The following is an 18,439-nucleotide window of genomic DNA, read 5'->3' on the forward strand; positions in this document are numbered from 1 at the left end:
GGGGGAGAGGGAGGGAGGGGGGAAGCTGGAGGGTGAAGAAGCGTGGGAAGAGAGGCAATTGGAACACCAAAACTAGTGATAAAATATTGCAGTTTCGTTAATGTGAAACTCACCTGTGAAATAGCAAGTGACGTACCGCAGACTTTCTTCTATGTATAGACTTAGAATATGCTCACTGCTTATTTTGATTATGTTTTGTCCGATCAGTTATCCTCTATTCCTGGCTTAGAGGATGTCAAATTTGAAGTGTCCAGTGCAAATCTGAATAATGTTACAAGTAGTCCCATGGCACCAGCTACTACGGATCAACAGGCAGCTGTGTCACCTCAGTCTGGAGTAAGTAATAAAGATAAATAGTGTATTGAAGGAACATACTTCTCCATATCAAATTTCTAATCTCAATTAAAGCAAATGGAAGAAGTAAGTTTACTTAAAGAGGGCAGTCACACCAGCTGTAAAGATCTAAAGTTACATTTTTCATTAATGAAACTAAACAAGTGACTTCTAAAGCAAGGCCATACCCTTTCATAAATATGTGGATTAAATAACTAGAACTAACTCAAATCAAATAGTAAATGATTTCATCCTCTTTGGTCAGTCACACTAAAATATAAACATGAATTACATAAGAGATTGGGAAGGTCATGAATGAAAGGAGCAGGTCAACTCACATAATTCCAGTTCTTTTCTCGTGTTTTAGAATGTGAGCTTCTAGGTCAACTTGAAGTTTCTAGCATACTTTTTAATAGAGTTTATTACAGTGAGGACAAAATGCATTGGACCACTTGGGAGAGAGCTATAGTATAAACATAATAAATATGACCTTAACAAAATCTTTCATATAAAGAATGCGTTTAAATTAGTTCTGTTTTATTTATTAAATACAGTTGATGGCTGCTTTAGGCTGCATGGATGTCTTGTGGTATTGACTGTTGAATTTTTTTTCTATGTGTTGTACAATAAATTGTTGCTAAAAGTATTTGGGGGTTGGATTCGATGATCTCTTAAGATCCCTTCTAATCCATGCAATTCTATAATTCTGTGAGTATAAATCAGAATAATCATGATGTAAGAAGAGTTGTACTTTACTCTTCGGGTTCAAACTTCATGGATTGAATTGAATTGTCAATGCTTCTGGTCTGTGTACCTAACCTAACCACTGAAGTCTTATCTTCTTTATGTACAGCAGAACAATAAACATGAAGAAGCACTACAGAAAACGGAGATAGTAACAGAAAATATGACAACTGTGGCCAAAGACCCAAGATATGCTAGATATCTCAAAATGGTACAAGTGGTAAGTCAGTTGTCATACCATTCTTTGGGTAGCCGGTTATTTTTAGGTGAAACTTCACACACAGCTGTAAGTGAACGTGGAAGGCATACATTGTGTCAATAATCTTTAAGCTAGAGTAACGTTAACATGTAAGGATTGCTCTGAAAGTAATGCCTCCTATTTTATAGTGTTGTCCCACAGTGTCACAAGCAGATGTTAGTGGTATGGCAGTAGAGTTTGAACCTTCCCATCAATATTCTGTTACACTGTGTTGTGCAACAGATGGCAGCAGAGGGACAGTCTGACAAGATGGTGTCTGATACAAGAGTGTGTATGAAGCAAAGATGTGTAGCTGAATTCCTCTGTGTGGAAAAATGGTACCCATTTACATTTATCAACACTAGCTGAATGTTTATGGAGACCAAACAGTGGATGTGAGCACAGTGAGGCAGTGAGTGGTGCATTTCAACAGAGGTAACAGTGACGAGAAGGACAAGTCATGTTCTGGACAGCCGTGTAGTTTTTATGAACACAGCATGCAGACTCTTGTTCATTTCTAGGTAAAAAAAAAAAAAGAAAAAGAAAAATGCACAGCTAATGGTGTTGAAAAATAATGTTTTGTAGCTGAGAATTTGGTCAATAAAATTAGTGTTATTATGTTCTTTGTACTTATTGATTTCATGGAAATAAATAGGAGGCATTACTTTTGGATCCAAATGCATACTTGTAGCATGTCTTCTCTAAGAAATGGTTTGATGTAATGTATTCCTGCAGACAGCCTCAGGCGAGTTCTTTCTACAGAATTCTGCCAATTTAGTTGTGAGGTGAAGGTACGAAGATGTGTAAAAGCAGAGTGATATTAGTTGAAGTTATAGAAGATTCCACTGGAAGTGTAGTTGCTCGGGCAGAATTGGTGTCATTCCGTGCACACAGAGATGCTTGCTGCAGGGTACAAAACAAAGCTTTGCCAGTATTCTCTAGAGCAGGAGAGTTTATTATTCCCATAGGGCTCAAAATAGAGATAGAAGAATTGTTTAACTAATTACTTTCACTTCAGTTCCCTGCTATTGATGATGCACGTTTAATTTCCCTCTTCATCTGTCTTCTTTCTGTAGATAAACAGAAAATGAGTATAATCTCAATATTTACATTCGTGAAAATGAAGGAGAGAAAACATTGGTAGGAGATTCTTTGTGACCTTTTTTTTTTTAAGAGCTCTTTTTTTCACATCCACAAAACTAAAAACAGCATTGGAAACAAAGAAAAAAGATCTGTCTTTATTTTCCAGCAATCATTGGAAATTTTCCTCTCAAATATATATGATAATCCTGGAAAACATTACTAACTCACAGTATAGTAAAATGTTGCTTATGTGAAAAGTAACTGCATGTTTTTTTTCCCTCTTCAGAGCAATTATTACAATTGGTGAGCTTAGTGCTTTGGATGATGTTCCAGAGCTTAGTTTTCATTTGAATCCCAAATTGGCTTATTAAAATCATGTGGAAAGCCAAGCGGTGGGATAGTGGCAAAGGGCGGAATACTTTGTTAGTGTATTGATTTGATGCCAGATTTCAAAGTGGATGTGAAAGTGCTGGATGGTCTAATTACTTTGACTTTTTTTTTTTTTTGTTGACTGCTGGAGGAGTAAGATCTCACTTTCCACATTTATCCTTCGTACTGGCAGTTTCTGATGACTCTTCTGCCAGTTGTAAACAGTGTGGTAGGAAAGTCAAGCTAACATACTACATATTAATGTGTGTTTTTCTATTTGCCAACCTAGTCTTCTCACCGAGTCAAGTAGTTCAGTTAGTGTCATTTATTTGCTGAAATTAAGTTTCTAGGTGAAGATTTATTTGAACTGATCACTTATTTATGGCCCACAATATATCTAGTATTGGAGAATTAGTGCTGGAAGTGATATTTCTTTTACGCTGAGGATAACTGTTCTGAGGAACTGTAACAAACTCATTTTGATGGAGTGCCGTTGCACAAAAGTTCTTTTTTTTTTTTTTCTTAAATATGCAGCAGTAGTATTCAAGCAAACATTACAAAAAGAGTATCATGTTTGCTACAGTAAATGTTCAGAATTCTTGTATTGACAGAGTGAGTGGAGTACTGCAGGGCTTCAGATACATGGTATGTTTAAAGTAAATGTACTTCTGGGGATTCTAAACACCAGATGTGACTGTGTAGAGGCCAAGATACTGATTGGGCTAACACAGATTGATTCTTGCTTTAAATAACTCAAATAAAAGTGAAATTTGATTGCTACACTGATCCTAAGTAGTTGCCAGCAGTAATGATACTTAACCTCTTTCTAAACTGAGGAGGACCAAAACCTCTTTTACAATGAGATTACCACTTGCAGTGTAGGTTCTCCAGGATCTGCACACTTCTTAAGCCACCGGACCAGCCTGGATATAGGTTGGGGTACAGTGTGTTGAATTTAGACTATGTCAAACTTTAGTTGGACAGAGACAGGGATAAGAGTTCAGTGTTGGCTCGTGTTAAAAAAGTACGCATGCCGTTTAAGTTGACCTGTATGCTCAGTGTAATTACAGTTTATAGTTAATGTTTAGATTTAAAATAATTGTTTTATTTTAGTACGCAGCACTATTAGACTCTGATTTTCCAGTTTAAACTTAAGAAAATATGAAGGATAAAGTATTTGTAGTACCTTAATTGTATTATAAACAGTTATAGATATAAACTTACTTGTTCTCCCTTGATGGAAAAGGTGTACAGCATTCAGGGGAATTTTGATTAAACTTACGATAAATTTGGTAAATCTGATTCATGAAGGTACTAAAATCTTTTTTCCAGTCTTCAGATGTATTGTCTTTCAGATTAAATTTAATTTTTATTTGGACTGGGACTACAAATGTTAAAATAACTTAATAGGGCAGAATTTACCAATAGGGAAAAATGTTATTTGAGGAACATAAAGTTTCTGTTTATAAGCAGAAGATACCTAAAAGGTGTTTAAGAAGTTAAGATGGCTGTGACTTCTCACAAGAACAGTCTTAAAAGTAATGAGTTAGCTTGTGCTAGTATATGAATGATCACAGTGTTTCTGATGCTACAACAATGAGAAAGCTAGTTAGTACTGCATGAATTCCTCTATTTTATAATTGGTGCAAAGTCTATTTCTGTTAACAACTGTTGAAGAAAATTCTACGAAGTCTCTGAGTTACGAGTCTGCAAGTATTGAAGAGTCTTCTCCAGTAGCTGTGACCTTAAATGTCTTCCACTAGCTACAAAGCAAACTTGTTAGTTTATGAATCTAGTGGTTGGCATACTGATTTAAAAAAAAAATCTTTATCAGATAATAGATTTTGTGTTTTAAAATGATTCCTGCATATGTTGATGCGTACAGTTTTGGAATAAAACACTTCTCCAAGTGAGAACATAATGATATAACAGTCTCTGCTCCACTGTTATTAGTTCATATACTAAGCTCCCTTTCATTGTGAGCAAAGAAGAGTATCTTGTTTTCAGTTGGCTTGAACTGATGCATAAACAATTCAATGCTGATGAAGGACCCCATGAGTGTCCGATCTTGGGGGAAAAAAGCATTTACTAATACAGTATTGTGTGTGGTGTCCAAATCCCTAGTGTCCAAGAATAAGTGAATGCATTAAACAGTCATAAAATACTCAACTGTTTCCCCTTTGTGATGTGCATGAAATGTTATTTACTGAGAAATTCTGTTTCATAATCTAATACCTCACAACTGTTTGAGTCAGATTTTTGTTTAGTCCTAGTAGACTGCTAACTATATGCAACTGGCTTAGCTCTCACTTTGCCAGGTTAGCTACTGCAGTTGTCACTAGTACCGTGTGCTTCTCTAGAACATTAGTCATCATTGTTCACTATTTTATCACTATTTTACTTACTTTAGACAAAAGTTGTTTGCCCTGTTCCAAAAGAATCCTGCAGTACTCTTCATTTAGTTCTCTAGGCTCCTCCTGCCTTTCCTAGAGCACTAGTATCTTCGTCCCTTGGGATCAGAGATTCAATTCTCTTCCCCACCACCCCCCCTGCATTGGCATGCTGTGGTTCAGATGGTGTTTCTGATCATTTGCAACAGGAGATGGCAAAGGAACATATTTTCTTTGAGCAACTCTAGTGGAAGCATAGGAACAGTTTGTTGGAATGCATCTTGTAAGACTGCATGGGTCATAGTGTGTCTCAGCATGTGATCTAAGATGAGGGGTTGAATAAAACAAAGTGTAGAAGCTGTGGAAGGACTTAAAGTAAAAAGAATTTTTTCTTAGCTGGCTGAAATCTGTCTGCACATCATCGAAGATTCAACCCTGCTTCGCAAGCACTTGTATTCAAAGGATTCACTTTTAAATTGTCATTCTGTTCTCAAGTCCAGTTTGCCTTTTTCCTGCATGCTTTACAAAGACTTTTCCAGTTTTTAGCAGTACTATGAGTTACCTTTCCAGAGCAATAGGAGATGCATTTCGCACTGAAGCTGTACCTTAAGTGTTTTGAGTTCTCTTGTCTTTCCAGCACAGCTGCTCTCTGGTGTCTTTGTGCTACTTTGTGCTTTCTTCATATTCTCATCCAGAGATATAACTTCATCATACTGGGTTTATCTGTGTGAATTGCAAATAAATCTGTCCGTTGCTGATTCCTTTCCCTCAAGTTTTTTGAGATATTTTGCCATAAAGATAAGAAGGATTAAAAAGGGCTTTGATCTCAGACATTACTTGCTTCTAGGTTCATACTGATGGCAAGTGAGATTATCAATCCATGTTCTTGTTCATTGTGTGATTGTGCATATTTTTTTTCTGAAAATGAGTTCAAAAGAACCTGTGGAGTTCACTAATTTGTGTCCAGTAGTTTTATATTATACTTCTCCTCCTACACAGGGTGTTCCTGTTATGGCCATACGAAACAAAATGATTTCTGAGGGGCTAAATCCAGATCTTCTTGAGTAAGTAATGTTTCCTTTTCAAATTGTAACTTTCAGTAGGGCTGGAATGCAATCATTTGTTGAGAAAAGATGGTCTGAGAAGGGCATCATAGGATGAAGGATGCGATCTCAAGTATGAGATGCCTTTTCAATGTTGTCTAGTCCGAGGCATAGCCCAAGAAACGCCGAGCTTGGAATGTAGGTGGACCCTGCATTGCACCCTCCCAAACAGAAAGTTGCAGAACATTACCTACCAAACTTGAGAGGAAGTGGAATCACTTCTTCCAAGCCAAGCACAGGTTCAATTAAAAGGATATAGCAGTGACAAGGTGACATCTGTCAATGTGCATCTAGCAAAAGGGAATCAAATAATATGTCAGTTGCCATTTTGACTGTACTGTTTTCAATATGAGATATGTCCCAGAGATTTTCTTCCAACACTTCGGTAGCCAGATGTCATCGTTGTAGAGTAATAAAAACAAGCTCTATTTTATTTTGCTTTATGTATGAGAAATAACAGGCTTATTATCAGATTCTCTCAGTAGAGTGTTCTAATACAGTGTATATGCTCAGCATAGATGGAGCGTGCTGAAGTCAACATTTCAATGTTGTAACTGGATTGAGCCTAACTAACATAAGGACTACTAAGAACAGATAATCGTTTTCAGTACTGATTTATCTAAAGCACGGATTTTAGAATCTTACATTTTGAGACGTAGTTTAGTTTTATTGCACTGTTTCACAAAATGTATTAAACTGAGAATGATGAAATAATAAACAGTAAGTTTCGTTCTTACGCTGTAGCCGCCAAACCATTTGAAATATTTGCATCCTCTGCAGAAACTCTGATGTATGATGATATAAAGTCCTCTTTTCCTTCTGGTGAAGCCTTTCTTACAGTATGTTTACTAAAATGAAAATACTGGGAAACTGAGTTACTGTCATATGTTGAGTCATTTTATCTCCCAGCTGCTTCCTGGTATCTGAATAAGCCTGAAGTAGTTATTCCTCATTTGATATTTTTACTGATCAAACAAGAAATAAGAATGCAAGTAAGAATCTATACAGGTCTGAGAAAGGATTATCAAACGTGTGTTTACTATATGTTTGTTAAATCTGTTCTGTTTCTTACTCTGTATTCCTGGTACATACTTTTGTGTAAATGCTATTTGCTCATACTTTGATGGATTTTTAATTGCAAATTAAAAAAAAAAGAGAAATAATCAGCTGTGTTTTTAAGTATCTGCTTTTGGATTTCCTGATTTGAGTTAAGATGGAGTTAAGACAGAAATGTTATTACTGTTACTTGAGGCTCACAGAATATGACTGGGGTTTGGTCTCAGTCCATCTTCAAGTATTCTTTGAAACACTGAAGTTAAGGCAGATTGTCTTTAAGTTGTTACCAATTTGAGAATTTTACTGCCTATCTGCCTAGTTAAAGAAAGCTAATTATTTTTGGCAAGATATCTAATGCTTCCTCTGTGTGTGTGTGTGTGTGTGTGTGTGTGTGTGTGTGTGTGTGTAAATTAGCAGTATTACTGAGGTGTTTTTTTTTTTTTTCAAGCATATCTTAAGAAACCATGGCAAACTTTCTTTTTTTTTTTTTTAAATCTTCTTGCTTTCTTTCTGTATCATACAGACTTTATATATATATATATATATCTTGCCATTCGTGCAACATTTCGTGGGCCTTCAGGTGGCTCAGTCCCAGTGAAATTTAGGAACATTTACATTTTGCTGTATGCTGAGTCACTTGCTACAGACTGTCCCAGCTGCCTGTTGGTGACTGTGTGTTTTTTCTGTGGCCTCAGGGAGGCTGACTAATAATGAGATGTTTATGGTCTCTTCTTTTGGCTGTTTTACCTCTACTTCTGTTATCACTCCCTTCTCAGACTTTCTACAAGCTTTTTTTGAAAACTGCCTATTTTGTTAAGCTAGTTTATCTAATTTTCAACTTCTGTTTCTTATCCTTTTTCTCTTGCCTGTCTACAATTCCAGGAGATTTTGTCCTGCTCTCCTGAAGTAAAGGAATTCATTGCCATTTTCTCCTTACTGAAGGAGAGTTTTTGCACTGCTCTCTCCAGATCACATGTCTTTGCACAGCTCTTCTGTTTTGTCATTACCGTGGCAACAAGGAATAATATTGTGAAGTGGTATTTGCATGAGAAAGAAAACCCTTTCTTAATTTATTTTGGAGGTGTGCTGGGGGGTGGGAGAAGACTCTTACGGTTCTTTAATGCACTTCTTACTTTTGTCCCAGATGCTTATAAACACTTTAAGTGTACCTTAGGGATTTCCAACAGAGACATCAAAATAAACAATTGAAGTTGGGTAAGAAATACTCTGGCATGACACAGAGTGATAACCCAAAGACAACAACAGGAAAAAAGAGTGCAATTATTACCTTACTTTAAATTTTATGTTTTATCAAAAAGAGCATTTAACGATAAGAAGCTATTTTCTGTAAAGATGATTCTTTCCCTTTTGCCAAGTATAGCTGCATGTATACTTTGTACCCTGGTTTCAGAACTTAGCAGGGGCAATCTTGCTTTTATTGTCAAACTCATTACATAGAAGAGAGTCTCAAAGGAGAAGCAGCATCTGTGAGTCAGTAGTGCTGGTTGTTCTGTAGATGACTTGCTTCTCTGTCCTCCATTCCCACTAGATTTCTCCAAGCAAATGTTTTGACACGATGTTGAGGTCCATCTTAAATATTCTTCTCAAAACTAAATACTAGAAGTCTGATCATTTATAGTCAATAAAAATCCCATGGCTGCTCTTGCATGTCAAATTTAACCCAGTGTTCTAGCCAAATTCCGCTCTGAGTAATTCTTCTTTGCTTCTCTAAATTATCCCTGCAGTTTTAGTTGGATACAATATTGTTCATTTCCTGTCTTATTTTTTTTTCATGTACTATTTACACTGCTTAATGGTGTACAGCATGTTCCTTTCAGCCCTATAACCTCTGATTAAAAAAAAAAAAAAAAAAGAATTAATCAGTATTGCCTGCTTTCAACTCTCTTCAAGTGTTTGCTGCTTCTTAGTGAACTATCGTAATTTCCAATAGTCTTGAAGGTGTGCATTCGAACTGATGTCCACAGAATTTTGATGTCCAGTGAGTTACAGTTTCTAGTATTAATCTTTCAGTTTTAGGTGAAACAACACCAATAAGGTGTGCATTTGTAAAGCTAACAATTAATGTGTTAAGTGCTGTGGATATAAATTGCATGTAAATATAGTAAAAGGCATGGCCTACTGAGTTACTCAACCACCTTCTAGGATTTACAACATGAATACTTTTTCTTGCCTGCAGGACTCCAGATGCCCCTGTGCCTGCCTGGGGAGATGATGGGAATGCAGAAGACAGTTCTGATAGTGAATCTTCCTTTAGTGACTAAAAAGACTGATTTCAGCCTTTGGAAACCTCCATTAAGTGCTAATGTGTTTGGAACTTTTGCAAATAATGATTTTGTGTGCATCACATGGGTGACATGATTTATCTGACAGCTTTTCTTAGCACTGAGATCTTCTGCGTTCTCTCCCAAGAAGTCTGGGCAGGCAGTGTGTTTGACCTGAGCCTTTCCATTATGAAAATTGATTGCAATATCCTTGTGATGTTTATCCTTCTTTACTTAAGATTCTTTCTGGTTCTTCTGGAGTTACCTAAAAAAAACTCAAAAAATTTTGTTCCTTTAAACCTCCAGGTCTGTTCACTCCTGGGTTTCTGTGTGAGACTTCTAACCTAAGTTGCCTTCTGTTCCACAGCATTTAGCTAAAGTAACTTATCAAAATTTATTTGTAAACTTATAAACTGCCTTTTCTTTTTTTCTCTCAAATATGCTATATTTTTGAAGTGGTATAAAAAGAATTACACTGAAGCCACCTATCTTGCAGTGTTTGCATATCAGTGATATTCTGTTTTGAAAGAGCCTAGACTACACATTTAAAATACCTATTTTTAAAGTATATACTGCTATTTGATTGCATGCTAGAAGTTATACAAAGCTGTTAAATAAACTCCTGCTCTTCAGTGTAATTATTTAACAAATTCAGGTTATAGTGGTGAAGGAAACTACAGAAACTGCAAGGTGTTTTTTAAAGTACACTGAGAGAAGCAGGTGACTGGGACATTGTTAACAGAATACCAGATTCTCACTTTTTACTCTCGCATGGGTCAATTAAAACCATTTTATGAGCGCTTTTGGCTCATTTGAAAGGAGTTATTGCTGTGCAGTTCACATAGGATAAAAAATCACCTCCACGTTAGTGCCCTGACTGATATTTTCAGCTAAGTTGTCAAAATTCAGTTTATGTAATGGTGAAACTACCTTGCTACCTTTTGAGGATGCATTGGGTAACAGTATGAAAAAATCAACTTGGAGCCACGCTGGCCCTGAAGACTTCCCTCCAAAGTAGTTAATCTGCGTGAGTCAAAAATGACATTTCATTGAAGAATCTTCTTTAATATAATTTGTTCCACATTAAATTCTTCAAAATCTATTTGAATTCCCCAGACTATTGTGATTATACCAGAATAGTGTGGCCAGGCAATCAATCACTTTTTGGTATTTCACATTCTTCCCAAGACCAAGAAAATACTAAAACTGAATTTCTGAGTATGTAAATTTGTTAGCTTTTATGGCTGAGTCACTATCTCCTGTCTTAGTTATTTATGTCACTTCAATAGGCTAGCTGATCTTTTTTTCCTGTAACTTAAGCATGGCTCCCATTTGAGTCAAGCTCTTCATAACATGTAAATCAGAATATAATTTGAATCCCTTGGAGGAAGGCATATAGGCGCTAGAAAGTGTCTGGAGGTGACACTTCAATGATGAGTTAATTGTTATTGAACACAAACAAAAATATTCAATAGCTAACACTTGTCAAAACTTGAGAAATATTAACATATTAGCAATAAATATTTCAGAAGTAAATGTTATAATGTTATTTCGGAAACATTAAAACTTTTTGAAATCTATATTTGAAAGCTTATTTAAGTGATCTGTATAATAAAAGCGATGTTTTGTAAACCGATGTTGCAGTGCCATTTTACTCCTTTGTGTTTTCAACAAAATTGGGAAAATTCTTTTGAAGTCTCTTTAGTTTATGTTTCTTTATAATCAGCTATACTGAAGTTGTGACAATCTGCTAGCTGAAGGAGGGAGTTTTCAGAGTAGCAGTATGGAGTATTACCTAAGCTATATTACCTGACTTAACATTTTGTTTATCATTTTGAAGAAGCTTTTTCTGTGAAGTAATTTCAGTCTGAAGAAAATAAAATAGGTTGTCTTTTAAAGCTCTGTAAAAGATACCTTTTAAGTGTAGTATAAGATGCCCCTAACCTACAGTCCATTTTTATGTGAGAGGGAATTAATCAGTTGTTACCTATGCATATATTTGTCACTAAACAGTAATTTTGTTCATATAAGCATGCGGAATTTAATTGCTTAAGATATTTTTTTTCAGGGTAGCTGTATTCTTTGGCACAGTTTGATCACGTTAGGCTTTTGGGAACCTAAAGAAAAATGTTGCCACTTTGTTTTCTCTGCTGTGTAGGTGATGGTATACATTACAGTAAAAATCCAAATAATTGAACTATGGGAAAACAAGAGAAGAAGATAAAACCTTCTCTTTTACCTTCAGTTCATCAGCAGCCATATTTCTTCCACTGCCTTTAGACCCTCTGAACACATTGAACTCCTCTCTTTCCATTAGCCTCATCTGCAAAACTCATCCCTGTGCTCTTAGGTTGGAGCCAAGTTCAGTCTGAGATGTTTCAGTGTAGGACACATGCTGACACAAGAATCTGTTCAGTTTGGGAAGGTTGGTTTGAGTCTGTATTATGTCAGCTGTGTTAGTCCCTCTTGATCTATAGCAGTTTTCTAGTGAGCTGGTACTAACCCAGAAAGTTGGAAAATCCTTAACCACAAGCTAAATACTATAAGCAGGGAATATTCCAATTTGCTTGTTATTTGCCATCTATTTTGGAATAGGAGGTGGATGGAGTATTTCAGCTTGGCTGTGTGGTGATCAGATATACATAGTCTGTTCAAGGGAAGAAGTCTTTCTAAGTTATCTTAATTTTCAGAAAGCTTTCAACAGCAATGATCTGTTAAAAATACTGTGTGCAACGAAATGTACCAGTCATATACATCTAACGTACCCAAAATTTACATGGATTTACAACCATCATGAAAGGCAGTACTGCGGTTTGCAGGCCTGAGAACTGCTTCAGCTTGTTGCTGGAATAACTGTTGGACGCACCTGTTAGTACAGACCATGTACTGCAATTGTACTGCTAGTAAATTATGTAGCTCGTTTTTGAACAAATGATCACATTGCTGTCTTTCTCATTTTGCAGGTAAACTGGAATGCAGAGTGCATAGAGGTTAGTTTTTAAAGACAGGCATTTTAAATGCACGTAGGTGCTTGAAGGCTTGATACATACCTGTATTTATGTTATGGTTAAACCTCAAACAAATGTCAAAGGCAAAAGCAACATTTGGGCATGATAATTTTATCCTGAAGCCCCAGTTCAGCACCTTAATTGTCGATCTGTTTCATCTCAGTTGCCCTGCTGCATTTGAAAAGAAAGTAGATTGTCTTTTTTGAAAGTGAGTCTTGTCCTCTTACTTGTTTTTCTTTCTGATGCATCTTGTTTACACCAGTGATGAAGTCTAGAGTGTTTTGTGAAAAAAATACCATAAGAAGGCATGGGCTGCATTTTGAAAAGGAGAACATCACAAAGATCATCAGTTTGAGTCACGTGTGCTTTGCATGATGATATTTAGCAAGAAACTGAAGTTCATCACTGTCTTAATTTTGGAAGAAATACAGCTTTATCCCTGAGTAACTGATAAAAGGATCGTAGAATATCCCATGTTGGAAGGGACTCATAAGGGTCATCAAGTCCAGTGTTGCAGTGCATTTGCCTGCAAAACAGAACATGTATTTTTATGCTCCCCAGAAAATTTGGCAACTTCTTGTCTGACAATTGCAAATCAAATGTTGGCACTACTGCCCGAAATGTTATCCTCATGATACTTCATGTTATGTTGTCTCCATTTGGACACTTTGTAGGTGAGATAGGAGCTACCACACAGCTCAGACCTGTGACTCACTTTGCCTTGCAGTTCTGTCTCTTGTAAAAGTCAATACTGAGTGCTTTAACAGAAGATGTAAGAAGTACCACAGTGCTCCTGTAGTCCCGTTGTCTGCCACCAGCTGTGAGCAGAAATTGATGCTTGGTGCTAGATTACAAGTTTGTTAGTGCTTCCAAAAACATTTGCATTAGTGCTGGAAGCTCTGGATATTCCTGCCTTGTGTTTGGCTGTCTAGCTTTGCTAATGTTTTAAGGCAGTTTCAGGGATTGGTTCATTTTGAAGGAAACGAAGCAGAAAGTTAAAATTGTGTACTCTGTGCCATACTGAAAATGAGTGACAGAAACAAGCTTAGCATTGGCTTAGCATTAGAGCACATACTCTTATTTTGGGGTAACTTGAGTTGAGGACAGATATAGCATAACAAACTTCTCCATCTCTATTTGGTCCAAACAGATTATTTTAGGGGAAGAAGAGGCTGAGGGGAGATGCTGCTGCTCAAATACCTGAAAGATGGTTGCAGCGAGAGCGGGGCTGATCTCTTCTCACTGGTGACTGGTGACAGGACAAGGGGAAATGGCCTCAAATTGCACCTGGGGAGGTTTAGGTTGGATATCAGGAAAAACTTCTTTACAGAAAGGGTTGTTAAGCACTGGAATAGGCTCCCCAGGGAGGTGGTTGAGTCACCATCCCTGGATGTGTTTAAAAACCATTTGGATGTGGTGTTCAGGGACATGATTTAGCGGAGGGTTGTTAGAGTTAGGGTAGTACGGTTAGGTCATGGTTGGACTTGATGATCTTTAAGGTCTTTTCCAACCTGAGCAATTCTATGATTCTATGATTCCTTTTCAGTGTATTTCTCATTTTCAGGAAGTTTTGCTAATCAAGCTCTTGTATGATCCATTGTCTCAGATTGCATTTGAGCACTGGCGGCTGTGACTGAGGATATGTTTTTCTCTGTGAACTAGAAATCCCTTTCTGTACTTCATTATCATTTTCTATCCCAATCTGTGGGATCAGAAGCTGTAGGAAAGTGGATGCTAGGCTTGGGACCTACTGGAAGGAGCATGTATCTGAGTGCTAAGAAGGGTTTATCAGAAGAAGGGGATGTGGGAGAAGTTTCTACATGTATGTGAACAGTGCTTTATGTGCCATCAACTCTTTAACAAACCTTACCCTTCATGTTACTTATAGATGTGAGAATTACTTCAGTTACCCTGCTGTTACGAGTTCAACAGCAGAAAAGGCCTGTTATAATTGATAAATCTACCAATTGGGTTTATCATTTTTGCTTTCAAATTATTTCTGATATTCAGTTGTCTTTCTCAACAGTGTTCATAATCTGTGTTTGATTTCTTGTATCACAGTTTACATAATATTTCAGGGACATGGAGAATCTCCCCTGGTGAGGGCTAAACTGTTCAAATGAATGTGTTGAAGTGTTGATTTCTCCATATTGATTTCCAACAGCTCTTTGAAAACAAATAGTTTTGCATGCTGAGATGATCCCTTGATTTTCTGGGCCAGTTTTAGGGTAGAGTAGAAGTAGGAAGGAGGATGGGCAGAGAAAATGAGTGTCTGTTTGTCTGAGTGTTATCGTTTGCTATTTCCTCAGTACAGTGTTATTAGAGACTGCCAAATGGTAACAATGGAGACTTTTTCCGAGAAACCTTGAACAACATTGTATCATTTACCCAGCGTGGTGCCTGGCATCATCAAATGCAAAAAGAGAAATAGGCGGCAGCCAATGTTTTTGTAATAATTGATTAAGTGAAAAATGGTTCATAGTGCTTTATGATGTGTTTGGTGAATTTTAGAGAACTGGTGTTAAAAGCTTGCCTATCCGCACAAAAGCGTCTGGTATATCACAAAGTTCATAGCAACTTAATGCAGTTAAGAATGCAGTTAAAATATCTTCGTTGGGGCTGGTTATTAACACTTTTCTTACGGTGACTTCTCTTGGCTTCTGACTTGGCTTTCACATCGACTTCCTTTTCTGTTGTAAATGTTAAGGTTTGCTATTATTCTTCCAGCTTCCTGCCATACTTGCTCTTCAAATGTTGAGTTGGCTTGTTGTGGTAGGGGAGAGAGCAAGAATTCTCAAAATTGATGTGTCTGAGGACTTGATGTAATAAGTAACTGAGTAGGAGAGAGTGAAAGTGTATTGGCGTTTGAGCTGAGGAAAGTCTGCATCCCTAGCTCCTAGGGACCCCATGCAGTCATAGAATCATAGAATGAATCATAGAACGGCTTGAGTTGGAAGGGACCTCAAAGGTAATATAGTTCCAGCCCCTCTGCCGTGAGCCTGGCCTTGAATGCCTCCAGGGAGGAGCATTCACAACTTCTTTGGGCAGCCTGTGCCAGTGCCTCACTACCCTCTGAGTGAAGAATTTCTTCCTAACATCTAACCTAAGCCTCCCCTCATTCACTTCAAATCCTTTCCTCTTGTCTTCTCACAATCTGTGTGTGTAAAAATTTGGTCCCATGTAAGCTCCTTTCAAGCATTAGAAGTTTGCAGTGAGGTCTCATCTGAGTCTTCTCTTCCCCAAGCTAAACAATCCCAACTCTCTCAGGCTGTCTTCATAGGGGAGTTGCTCCAGCCCTCTGATCTTCTTTGTGGCCCTCCTCCGGACTCGCTCCAGCAACTCCTCATCCTTCCTGTGCTAGGGGTCCCAGGCCTGAATGCAGTACGCCCAATGGAGCCCCACAAGGGCAGAGTGGAGAGAGACAATCACCTCTCGATCCCTGCTGGCCACCCCTCTGCTGATGCAGCCCAGGATACCATTGGCATTGCACACTGCTGGCTCGTCCAGCTTTTCATCCATCTGGACCCCCAGGTCCTTCTTGGCAAGGCTGCTCTCTAGGAGTTCATCGCTTGGTCAGTACTCCTACCTAGGATTGCCACACTCCAAGTGCAACACACTTCGCTTGGCCTTATTGAACCTGGTTAGATTTTTGTGGGCTCACTTTTCATGCCTGTCCAAGTTTCTCTGGATGGCATCCCTTCTTTCTATTGTATTGACTGCACCACTCAGCTTAGTGTTATCAGCAGACTTGCTGTGAGGGTACACTGAATCCTACATTCTAAGTTATTGATAAAGATGTTGAAGAGCATCAGTCCCAAAACAGACTCCTGGAGAGCATCACTCATGACTGACCTCCAGTGACCTCCTGTGAGACCATGTCAAAAGCCTTGCACAAGTCCAGATAGATGACATTACTTGCCCTTCGTTGATCATCAATGCAGTCACTGTATCCCAGAAGGCCTCACTCCATCTTGGAAGACCAGTCAGTGTCAGAAAGAGGTGTTATAAAGTACCATGTATGCTCTTCCTCTAAGGCGAGACCCTCTTATCAGCCAGAAACCTTTATGTCTCGTTAGGTGTATAGCCTTAGTTCTATTCTAGGGTTGCCTCATGCATTTTCTTTATTCTGTCCATATTGATTAACAGAACCTCAGAGCACTGAATGAACCATTCAAGAGAGATTATGACCAGTGGCAGCCAATCTGTCTCACTGCTAGAATCTGAGGTTTTCTGAGCTGGGTTTCCATGAGTGTAGGGCCATGATTTGTTACTCTGGTGTAAGAAATATACCCTTAAAGAGCTTGCATCTTAGAAATCAAAACCAGTTGGGCATGTATTAGAGCCCCCTAGGAAGTCAAACTGTGTTAATTTCCCTTCGTGCTCGCTGTTAGTGTTCAGTTACCAGAAAACATTTCAAAATGTGACCAGTGTGGATGAAGAGATATTGCCATGGTTTTGTGGAGACTGAAGCTTTGGCAGAGAGGTCAGAAACAATAGGACGGTTCTCTTTGGGAATTATTTATACTGTGGGCCACAGAGTGCTAGTATTGTGTAAGGCAGTCCTCAGTAAATCAGGTGGGAGTAAAAACTTATTTTGCCATGTAAACAGAGTGGGTTGCATAACACAACTTGTCTTTCTCCTATTCTGGATGTTTTTTTTTCCATCTGAATACTGTGTCTATATCATCATACATACTAGCACACATTGCTCTAGCTGTTTTTTCCAGGACCTGCCCTCCTGGGCATCCGTCTCTTTGCTCCATGATGTGCTGTTGCCCTCCACAGGATTTTCAGGCATTACAAGGAGCCTCAGCACCAACAGCAGAAAGTACAGCTACCCATTGTCAGGCCCCAGCTGGCAATTGCACACAGTGTTTCTAATCTCACCTCTCCCAGGGACTGAATTGCTCAATCTTACCCAAGTGTTTGTCTCTGGATTCTTTCATCAGATGCCTTCACAAGGGCAGTGTGATAAGTAATGGACGCACTGTCAGTCCAGTGGGATTTCGCGTATTATATATAATGGGGTTCTGCTGACCCAATAACCTAACTTCAGGATCCTCAAGCCCCACCTTCCCTCAGAGGACTTCCCTTATCCTTTCTTTAAATACATTCTGACACGTTCTTGGCTATTATCTTCTAGTATGTCTCTATTGGGCATCTTAACTACCATTTTATTTACTTAGTGAGCACGTAGTCAAGCTATATCACTTAATATCATACAATCTGTTTTGAATGCCACGTTTCCATTTCTCAATATGCATTGTCATTGTGTAAGATTCCTTATCACGGAGGAGTCAGGATTATCATGTTCAGCACTGGCCATCGCTTTGTTCATCCCTGTCAGGTTCCACATCTAGTGGTTGCAAGCAATTGTTTCCCCATGTAGTCTATGTCCTTTCCCTGATAACACATGTGCTTTTTACAGCTAGGAGACAGATAGGATTTCTCATTTTAAGTCTACATAGCAGATTCACTTCAGTGTCAGTCTTTATTTAATAGCTTGGCTTGATCTTTTTCTCTAGCCTATATATGAAAACACAGTGAAGAGAAAAGAGCACTCATGGATAATTTATTTGATTATGGACAATCTTTTTCCTTCAGTTTCGATAGTTTTTTATTATGTAAATTCTTTCACTTCACAAAAATGCATCTCAATGTACACTCTTCTCGCATGCACACTTCTTCCTTCCCAACATGTTTACATATTTTATTCCCATTTGCAACACTTCCATCTGTTCCTGAGCAGAGTGTGCTTTTTTTATGTCCAAGATCCAAGCAAACAAAAATCCTTCAAACATTTTTCTGAATTAGTGGAGAGATGACAGTGAAA

General features: G+C 38.0%; 1 protein-coding gene across 3 annotated transcripts; it reads left to right on the forward strand.

The window, feature by feature from the left end:
• The first annotated feature begins 153 nt into the window (after positions 1–153).
• LOC100544587 (WASH complex subunit 3-like) lies at positions 154–11,234 on the forward strand. 3 transcript variants are annotated; one of them, XM_010713122.2, is made up of 4 exons: positions 154–336; positions 1,187–1,297; positions 6,157–6,221; positions 9,514–11,234. In XM_010713122.2, the coding sequence occupies exons 1-4, from the start codon at positions 169–171 to the stop codon at positions 9,596–9,598; spliced, it is 429 nt and encodes a 142-aa protein (XP_010711424.1). In that variant the 5' UTR covers positions 154–168; the 3' UTR covers positions 9,599–11,234. The 3 variants fall into 3 exon arrangements, with proteins under 3 accessions (XP_010711424.1, XP_010711430.1, XP_031410729.1); XM_010713128.2 differs by having other exon boundaries at positions 1,190–1,297; XM_031554869.1 differs by lacking the exon at positions 9,514–11,234 and adding an exon at positions 8,199–9,189.
• The last annotated feature ends 7,205 nt before the right edge of the window (positions 11,235–18,439 follow it).

This window comes from Meleagris gallopavo, chromosome 1 (genome assembly GCF_000146605.3).
Source record: "Meleagris gallopavo isolate NT-WF06-2002-E0010 breed Aviagen turkey brand Nicholas breeding stock chromosome 1, Turkey_5.1, whole genome shotgun sequence".
NCBI lineage: Eukaryota > Metazoa > Chordata > Aves > Galliformes > Phasianidae > Meleagris > Meleagris gallopavo.

Bases quoted from the DNA above. Each gene is read 5' to 3' on its own strand.
- LOC100544587 (XM_010713122.2), top strand. From the start codon at position 169: ATGCTCACTGCTTATTTTGATTATGTTTTGTCCGATCAGTTATCCTCT. The intron at 1,298-6,156 runs GTAAGTCAGTTG...CCTCCTACACAG, and splicing joins ATCTCAAAATGGTACAAGTG to GGTGTTCCTGTTATGGCCAT. The intron at 6,222-9,513 runs GTAAGTAATGTT...TCTTGCCTGCAG, and splicing joins CTAAATCCAGATCTTCTTGA to GACTCCAGATGCCCCTGTGC.